The 9,891-nt window shown below is 46.0% G+C and overlaps 1 protein-coding gene across 3 annotated transcripts in view; it reads left to right on the top strand.

Moving 5' to 3' along the window:
- Window positions 1-9,650, top strand: part of TMEM273 (transmembrane protein 273) — a 34,644-nt gene extending 24,994 nt beyond the window's left edge. For 2 of the 3 annotated variants that reach the window (XM_019444895.2, XM_019444897.2), the window contains 2 exons: window positions 148-178; window positions 8,462-9,650. In XM_019444895.2, coding sequence (XP_019300440.2) covers window positions 148-178; window positions 8,462-8,486 — 56 coding nt within the window. In that variant the 3' untranslated portion in view covers window positions 8,487-9,650. Of the gene's footprint in view, window positions 1-147; window positions 196-8,461 lie in introns of all 3 variants that reach the window. The other variant, XM_019444896.2, reaches the window with a different exon arrangement.
- The last annotated feature ends 241 nt before the right edge of the window (window positions 9,651-9,891 follow it).

The raw sequence follows: 9,891 nt of genomic DNA, 5'->3' as shown, positions 1-9,891 counted from the left end.
ACCGCCCCCCCGTGCCCCCAACCCAGGGAGCCCTTCAGAGCTGCCTGAGTCAGGCTGGCTCTGACTCGCTCCTGCTTGCCTGGCACTGACTGAGCTGCACCACAGGTCACAGTGTCTCCTTCCTAATGCTTTTCTTTCTCTGTTTAGATTCGGTCACACTAAAGAAGAGAGTCCCAAGGTAAGGTCACTACCGTGGTAAGTGAGGGTATCATTTTTCCTCCTGTTTTATCCATTGTGCTTCCTTGCCTGTCCTCCTAGCCCTTCTCCCTACTCCAAAGTGCTTCCAAGGAGGCCAGAATGCACCCCAAGTCTCCTCTTCCCTTCTATGGTTCAGTGGGTAAGAGTCATGGTGGGGGGGGGAGGTGGCGCACAGGGTACAGTAGCCAAAGGGGACTTGGGCTGGCCTCTGCATTCCCTCAGTTACCTGCCCTACCTCCCACACAGAATCCCTCAGTGCATCCCCCCAACACTCAGAGAGAGGTCCCTAGCCCTTGCCTTGACCCACTTGGGAAGCCCATGTGGCCTACTCCAGGTTAACTGGCTTCCCCACTGGCAATGAGCCACACTGTTCTTCCACATAGAGACTATGTCCTCTGAGACAACCCTGCCTCAGGACCTTTGCGTATGCTCTTTTCTGTCATCTGGAATGCTTTTCTTCCAGATAGCTGCACGCTTGGCCCTTCACTTCCTTTATATCTCTGCTTCAGTGCCATCATTTCATTTTAGATGGCCTGTTTGAAATAGAACCCGCTTCCCCTGATTATTGTCTTCCCCTTCCCTAGCTTTATTTTCCTTCATATTACTTTCCATTCACTGACATCATGTGATATATTTCTTTTGATGGCTTTCTCCCCGAGATGTAAGGTCCTTGAGGGTGAGGTCTTTCTTTTCATCTCTGTAGCCCCAACACTTAGCACAGTGCCTGCAACAGAGTGGGTGCTCCAAGTAGAGGAGGTGCTCCATGAGGGCTGGCATGCAGACAGAGTCTGGGCTGAGTGGGGGGGGGGGGGTGGGATTTAGAGGGGATCTGGAGCATGGGGTCACCTCCACTTCTTCCCTGGGACCTCGGACTCAGTGGGCGCTGTGTCGTGAGCATGGAAGGAATGGCGGATTTGTGTGTGAAGGAGACAGACGCGTGGCTCACTGTCACCAGGGTCACGCCCAGGCGGTGAGCTGCAAATGGACTTTCTCAAGACGTTCACTTCCTGGAGGACCTCCCCTCCTTCAGATGTTCTCGTTTCTGGGCCCTACAGTGCGTTTCCTCAACTCTACCTCCAAGCATTAACCCCTCTCCTCCTCTGACTCTCACTGTTTCTCTGTCTCCCTCTCTCTGTCCCATCGTCTCCCCCTCCATTTGGCCACCCTACAGGGGCCTCCCCTGGGGGAGCTGAGTGTGATTAGGGTGACCATTTACCTTATCATCCAAATCAGGACTTTGTGAGGGTGGAGAAGAGGCACTGCTAATGACTGTGTGTGATAGATGTAAACCTGGGTGGTTCTAGAACACAGACGCCTGTGTTTAGTGGGGTTCACCCTGCATTTAGTGCGGCCATAAGGCAGTGGCCTCCAAGCCCTGGGGTGGCCACACAGTTCTCTTGCTGGCAATGTCCCCTCCTCTGCATCTGGGGTTCTCATGCAGGGGAGGGGCAGTCCCAGGGAGCTTTTGGAAATGTATGGTAGAATTAGGGGCATTTATGGGCTGGGAGACCAGGCCATGTGTCCCATCTCACATACACATGTTCGTACACACCCAGACCCACACTGGCTGAGGTTGGCACATTCCTCTTTAGAAAAGAACACGTTACACACCTCCCAAGTGCCACCAAATCCCTGAGACCTCTCGTGCAGGAAAAGTAGAATTCCAAGTTGGCTGGCTCTTGCTGCCCTGTCCTTCCCCACCCTAAGGGGCCTTCACACTGGGGCAGCTCTGTCTTCTTTCAGCCCTCGGGGGATTGGCACAGTGATAGGTTCCCCTGAAGGTGCAGCTGTGACCCTTGTCAGGAGGATGTCCTTGTCCTGGCTCAGCCAGAGGCCGCACTCCCACTGCTCTGGGCTCTGTGCTGACTCAGGCTCTCCCACTGTAGAGTCAGGGCAGACAGACCTTCATCAGGGCTTCGAACAGGGCTTTGGGCAGACGCAGGTATGGGAGGCCATGGACTGAGTCTAGTAGGATGAGAAGGATTAGCTCCTAATAGTAGGGGGAGAGGGGACCAGGAAATGACTAGATGAACCCCAGGCATAGAACGTGCATTGCCTTTGGGGGTCCAGCTGGTCTCTGTGATGGAGAGTACAAGGTAGGAGTCAGTTTTGGGGTAGATGGGCTATGTCTGCAATGATGAAGAATCTGACCACAGCATGGCTTCCGGGGACCTCTGCTGGGTGGCTGACACACCCTGGGTATGTGGCTACAGACTGTTGTGGCCAGCTCGGGCCCCATGTCATGACGGAGTGGTCCTAGAGATCTTCTCCCCACCCACGGGATCGGGCGTGCTACCTTGGCCATCGAAACCACCCACACGCATGGAGGGGAACTTTGAGTTAGGGTACCTTGCATTGGAAACTCCAGTGCCTCCCAGAAGTTTCTGAAGACCCTGTTTCAGGGATATCTTAATCATGGAACTCACAAAAATGGCAGATTTCACAAATCCTAATTTCTGGTCCTGGTACATGCGTGTGTGTGCATTGGAGGGTGAGGGGGTGGAGAAGCTCTGATGTCTCGTAGTGAGTGACTGACACGTGTGTGTGTGTGTGTGTGTGTGTGCGTGTGCACCTGTGTGAAGACGCTGCTGTGTGCAGTACAAACAAACCATTTCAAAAGCCTTGTTGAAGCAGCAGTTGCTGTGGCTTTCTGTTCCCATGTATGATCCTGTCAGAAGAACATCGTGGTTTTGTGTGCATTTAGAAGTTCTGAATTATTTTGAAACCTCGGAACTAGAGGAGGCCATTTTCATAATCCTGAAGAGGTGACTGTAATAGTCATTCAAAAATAAACATGGTACAAGTGAAGTCCAGGAAAGGGAATGTGAAGGAAGCAGGGGGAAAGCAGGTGGCTGGATGAAGAAAGGAACACATGAAGGGCAGGGGAGAGTCGGGCGGCTGGGTGGGAATCCTCCCCCACCCCGGGGATATAGCCCTGCACCAAGTTCAGGGAAGTGTTCTTGGCACGTAGCAGACCAGAGCTCCTCCACAAACAGGGATTTTTGAAGAGAAGGGAGGCACAATTTAAGTTTCCAAAACTGACACTAGATGGAGTCAGGCTGAGTCAGGAAGAAGTTAGACCCGAAAGAAAAAGTTAAGGACAGGCAAGCCGTTCTCCTGGAGCAAAACTTTGCATGTGCTTTTTGTCATGTAGGGATGAGTTAATGAACACCCGGTTCTCCTGTTTTGTGGGTCACACCTCAGTTTCTCTGAAAGGTGAGTTGTAAGAGTGGTCACTTGCTCTGAAAGGGAGAGAGAGACAGTGGCTCTCCGGAGGTGGCCCCCCTGTAGGACGGGAGGGAGTTGCTAGTCACGACTGCTTGTGCCAGGATGGCTGGGAGACCAGGAATCAGCAGGGTGTTTTTTTTTTGTCCCTAAAAAGTCAATATAATGGTACTTCCGCAAAATTTAAAATGAAGCTGTGGGACATTTGCTTAAGCAGAGCTGAGAAAACAGGATTTTAGAAGGAAGATCGTTAACTTTCTGGTACTTATCAGTTTTTTCCCTTGAAAGGCCAATCGAGCCATTAACTAACCACCTTGGTCACACGATGAAAAAAAAACTCCAAAACTTTGAGTCATCAAAGCTATTGGTTTGGCTGAAGCGTCTGTTTCCTCTGTTGCTTTCAGGTCTTAGTGTGGGAGTGGCCTGGGCTTGTGGGATTGGTTGGAGTTCGTGTTCCTTGGGTCCTCTTGCCCACATCTCGTGCACCATCGATGTGCTCTCACCTTCCTTCTTTTGGAAAACTCTTCAAATCCACCAAAAAGTTGAAAATACCGTGTGATAAAAACATGCACATCCTTCACCCAGATTCACAAGTTGACATTTCCCCCATTTGCTTTACTCTGTCTACATACATTTTTTTTCTGATTCACTTAAAAATTAGTGGCAATATCACCCCTAAGTTAGCAGAGATATTTTACCCCTAAATACGTAACCGGGCGACTCCTGCATAATCACAATACGATGACCACATCTGAGGAAATGACTGAGAAAATTTAATAATCTCACCTATTACACAGCCCGAGTCCAAATCTCTCTGATTGTTTCAGAAATATCTTTTATAGCTCAAGCCTCCCAAACCAGGATACATGGTATTGATTTTGTCTCTGTTTAGTCTCTTCTTGTGTTGGACAACTCTGCCTTCTTCCCCTGTCAGTATCGAAGTACTTTTGTATGATGTCTTATCTTCTGGATTTGGCTGACGGTTTCTTCCCGAGTAGATGCAGATTGAGAATTTTGTCAAGAACACTACGGAGGTGACATTGTGCATCGTTTATTGTCTTACATCAGGAAGCACATGATGCCAGGTTCTCTCACTGTTGGTAATGCTGTGTCTGATCACTTGGTTAAGGAAGCGACCGCTAGACCTCTGTGTTGGGGAGACCAATTTTCCTCTTTGTAAGTAGTTGATAATCTGAAGGGTGGTATTTTGAGACCACGTGAACATCCTGACCCCCACTGATTCTTTGCCCGATGATTTTACGTTTGTTCACAACCCACGTTTGAATCAGTTATTGCACTGGGAGTTACAAAATGTGGAGTTTCTAATGCTGGCATCCCTTCTTATTCTTCTAGAAAAAAGGACTTTTTCCTTCCCCCTTTTCTCTTTCTCTTGTTGAATATCATTACTGTGGATTTCAACATATTATAATTCATTACCATCATAGATCTTTGTGACGTTCAAATTGTCCTCAGTTTGTCCAGTACCAGTCACTTCTTGGTGGTTCTTGGCCATTTCCTGGGCTGACACGACACAATATCCCCGTCTCACCATGTACTGTCCCTGCTCAGACCTGGAATCACCCATGTGTTCCTTAGAGATCCCCTGTTTTTTCTTTTTTGATGTGGCATAGCTTTTAGAAGGCAAGATCTGGACACAGTGTGTACTCGTGTGGCTCCGGAGACATCATTCCTTCTAGGCCCTCTCAACACACAGACTCAGAAAATGTATATTTGAGCCACAAACTCAATACCAGAATCCTCTTCTTAAGCTTTCCTCACTCCATATTTCTGTTTTGCCTCCTCCAAAGTGACAGCTCTGTTCCACATAAATGTTTTTACCCTTTATCTATCCTCCAATACCACAAAAAATACTTCCAGAATCATAACACTATACAACTACAAACTTGCAGTAACCTGAAGATTTCTTTGCAATTCTTTTTATTTAGAATTTAGCCCTCCATATATAAAGAGTATTATATTCCTTTTTAAAAAATTTTTATTTAAAAAATTTTAAAATGTGTATTCATTTGTGTGTGTGAGAGAGAGAGAGAGAGAGATCAGGGGAGGGGCAGAGAGAGAGGGAGACAGAATCCGAAACAGGCTCCAGGCTCTGAGCTCTCAGCACAGAGACTGACACGGGGCTCGAACTCACGGACTGTGAGATCATGACCTGAGCCGCAGTTGAACGCTTAACTGACTGAAGCACCCAGGCGCTCCTAAACAAGGATATTTAGAAAGCCATAAAGGTGGCAAATAAAACGGAGGAAAGTAATATTTTCCATAATGATGCTGAGAGAGATTGCCACTTGGGAAAAAGAAAAAATTGGATCCACATGTCATACTATGCACCACAATAAATGTCGAATGGATCAGAGATATAAATAAAAAACAAAACCTTATAAAAACTAGAAAAAATATATGTGTGTACATATGTAAATATGTTTTAATTTTATAGAAACTGTATACAGATAATTTTAATTAAATACAGCTTTGTAAAAGGAACACAGCGAGATAAAGCAGAAACTATTGAAAATTAAAAAAAAATGATAAATATCCTGGTTTATTTGGGCTATTTCTGGACTTGGTATTACTTTCCGTGGTATTTGTGATTATTGGTGTTCTGGCACCACACTCCGACCTGTGAAGGCTTTATGGCTTGTTCCACCATCTGGCGTGCTCCCATTGTGTTTCCTATTCAGGGGCACGTTTCTGCCATTCTCTGTTAGCCATTCTTGCGTATTTGTTTTTCCCTTTGAACTTCAGAACCAACTCCACGACCTTTCCACAGAACAAACACCTTGGTTTTTTTGTTGGGGTTGCATCATGTACGTGTATTAAACTGAAGACGATTGGCTTCTTTATGACGTTAAGCAGTCCTTCGTGGAAGGGGACTTTATTTGCAAGTCTGTGTTAGTGTGTCTTAAGAGAGCTTTTGGCTTTTACCGTATGGGTTTTCCACATTTCTTGTGAAGTTTACTCCGAAATATTCTTATGTTTTTGTTACTTTTAGAAATGGAGTTTCCCATTATGTCTTCAACTTAGTCATTGATTGTTGATGGATTGTTTTTTGGTATGTTAATGTTATAGTGGCAGCCTTATTGAAAGCTTTTCTTGTGTGTGTGTTTTTTTTCTTCTTGATTTCCTTGAGTTTTCATAACAGATCTCCTTTCCCAGTTCTTATGTCCCTAATTGTTTTCTCCTCTCTGACTGCATTGGCTAAAGCCACCAATGTTTTTTTTAAAAATTTTTTTTTTTAACGTTTATTTATTTTTGAGACAGGGAGAGACAGAACATGAATGGGGGAGGGTCAGAGAGAGGGAGACACAGAATCTGAAACAGGCTCCAGGCTCTGAGCTGTCAGCCCAGAGCCCGACGCGGGGCTCGAACTCACGGACCGCAAGATCGTGACCTGAGCCGAAGTCGGCCGCTTAACCGACTGAGCCACCCAGGCGCCCCTAAAACCACCAATGTTAATAGCGGAAACAGTGCACGTACAGCCTCCAAAAGTCTCTTTCTCGTTCTCTAGATACCCAACCTAGGTCTGCAGCCTGATTCACCTGCTAATCCAGCCAGCAGCTGCTATCCCAGCCTCTGCCCAGCTTATCTGTTCTTGCAGTTCTTCCTGGCTCTCTGGGGGCTGGTGACACAGCTGTATGCAGAGGAATGGCTGCCGTGCTGGAGAATAACTTCCTCCATGGAGATGGAGTAGCTCACAGATGCCACTTCCCCAGCTCAGGGTGACCGGGAGTAGGAGGAGCCTGCGTTCCTGGTTTCCCCCATCTTCTATAGACACCTGTATCCCAAGGGCAAATGCTGCATATATCCAGCTACTTCAGATCCTCTTCCTAACAACACCAGAAAGGGTCCTTTGAACTCAGGACTTGTTAATGGGGTGATGAACAGAAGGGGATGAACTTTCTGTTGAGCCCATGGACCGCTAGACCATCCGACTCAAACTTTGGACCCACCATATTTTAAAAGAGAAACACAAAAATCTGACAGCTGTTAGACTCTCTTGGAATCCCGTCAGACTTCTCTGTCACAATCCTTGCTCGTTTCCAATTTGTGTGTCTTCCATGTTGGCTCTGCTGCCATCAAGCTCTGCAGTCCTGACCTCAACCTGTGTCCTTAGTCCTCCACACATGGGGTAGGTAGTATTGCCTCTTTTATGGCCTTTGGCTTGGCTTATCCCATCGATGCTTAACTCTGCCCGATCTTCCTGCTATTGCTGTCCCTTCTTCCATGTTAGATATCAAGATATTGAGACTGAGCATGAATGATCAAAGGACATAAACAAGTATGCAACATTCAATGTAAACATAAATATGTCATTCCGTTATAATTACAACTATTATGTGAAACTACAGTGAAGCGTTGGTATGAATTCAATCTCTGTGCATGGAAGTGTTGGTGAGGCCTTTAGCTGAGAGTGGCCACAGCGCGGTCTGTGTCCTACTTTCAGCCTTAGCTTTATTATCCTGGGGTCTGGTTTGGTGACCTCATCTTTTCTTCTGTGTTCCTAATTTTATATACATATAGATAGATCGGTATAGTAGATACACTATGTGTGGATAAGACTCACTCACCGTAACAGCTCACGGTCAGGCTTGAAGGTATCAGTTTCTAGTTACATTTGCAAAGGTCTGTCTACCTTGTTCCTTGTAACATCTCCCCAGACCCATGAAGTCTCTTCAAGCACGTGAAGTGGCATTTTCCTGCAGATATGCCTCTTAACCTTGAGGAATGACTTCTTCCCTTTTTGCCACGAAAGTGGGTGAGGTTTTGTGGCTTGAGGTTTGGCAGGCAGAAAACATTCTCTCAGTTGAGCTCTATCTGAAAAACCGTCCCTTTACCTAGAAGCCACTGGTCTTCAGGTACTTTTCTATGTTGCATGAGGAAATGTCCCACTTTGCTAAGATATGCTGATGAGTTCTTTCATACCTACTTAACTGTGTGCGCTGCGTAAGCATATGCCGTGATTGGTCAGAGCATAATCACTTTGTCAATAAGTCTTCCAGATAGTTCTCTTCCTTTCCAGAGATGCACGAGTGATTGAACTCTAAATGAGTGGCCTCTTCAGGAGAAGAGGTTGGGAGGTCTGGACAGCTGCCCACAGCATCGGTCTCAGAGATGTCTTGAATTTGACCTTCCAAAGCTCTTGAAGGATCTTCATATGGAACTCAATACCCAGGGCAAGTAATAGATCTATAGTGTCTCTGTCTTGAGGGAAAATATCAATTCTCTTCCACAAGAAGCTGACTGCATAGAGTGAGGCACGAGCACTTTATCCAGAAGTAAGAAATATGGAAGTCAATAAATCTATTCTGCCTATCCTGGTTCTCCATGGAGGAGCTGTTCATGCTTCTATGATAGCATTGTGTCCATATCAATGGAACCTACCCATAGCAAATGGCTTATGGAAATGGGGACCAAAGTCAAGACACAGCCTCCTTAACACCTCCATCTATCAACAGGTATGCATCATTTTCTAGAACTGTTGGCCTCAACTTCTCAGTTGCCATGAGTCCCTCTGCAAAAATTCAGGGGTGCTGAAACATGAAGACCATGGGGCCATCTCCAGTCTTATAAATGAAAGACTGACCTTCTACAGGAAGAAATGGAGGGCTGGGCTGGAGAGGAAGGTGTCTCAGTGACCGTGGGATGGCCTGCATCTCTGCAGCTCTTTGAATGATGGAACCAACAATGAAAAAGCTGATGGTGTGCCTTATAGGGAGCTACACAAATGTAGGGGATTATCATTATGCTTATGGCATTATCTTGTGGTACAAATGTGAATGACTTTTGCATGGAGGACATGACTGACAGAGGCTTAGGAACCCCCCGTCTTTTTATTATTGCCATGAACCTAAGGTTCTGTGACACAGGCCCCATTAACATTTCTCTCCCCCATAATATTAACATTGCATTTCTGGGGCTGCACTATGGAATACTCTCTGCCTTTCCAATTCAACAGAAATCTGAGTGGTTGTGTCGACTGGTTCTCATTGGATTGGGTTACTCTCCTTGTGTGTGATGAAAGATGAGCAATATTTCAAAACAAAGTACTGTGTTGTAATAATTTGCCTGGATTCCCAGGGTGTCTTTTATCTGACTTGATAACAACGTAGTTCATTAGCAGCCTTTGTTAACTGATAACCTAAAGCGGTAACATGATACTCATAAGCAATTTTCTGTGTGTAAGATAGAATAAACCATCTTGTAAGGTATCTGTTAATTGATTTGCGTCTTTTAACAGCATTTTAATTAAGACTTCTGGTTTGTGAATGGCAGAAACACTTATAAACTGAAGAGGAATGCTTCAGGATTCTCAGCAATCATTTTATTTTCTATAGATACGACAAAGCCGTGGGGTCCTCTCCTCCATCCCACATCGTGATGAATTTCCCCAGTGCCATTCCTGGGCTCTGGTCCTGTTTTAGCCCCACAAGAGTTTCCCGGGTGAAGAAC

Source organism: Panthera pardus, unplaced genomic scaffold (genome assembly GCF_024362965.1).
Source record: "Panthera pardus isolate Hobbes unplaced genomic scaffold, ASM2436296v1 HiC_scaffold_22, whole genome shotgun sequence".
Classification (NCBI taxonomy): domain Eukaryota; kingdom Metazoa; phylum Chordata; class Mammalia; order Carnivora; family Felidae; genus Panthera; species Panthera pardus.
Note: the sequence above shows the minus strand (reverse complement) of the source record. Positions and strands in the feature narration are given on the sequence as shown.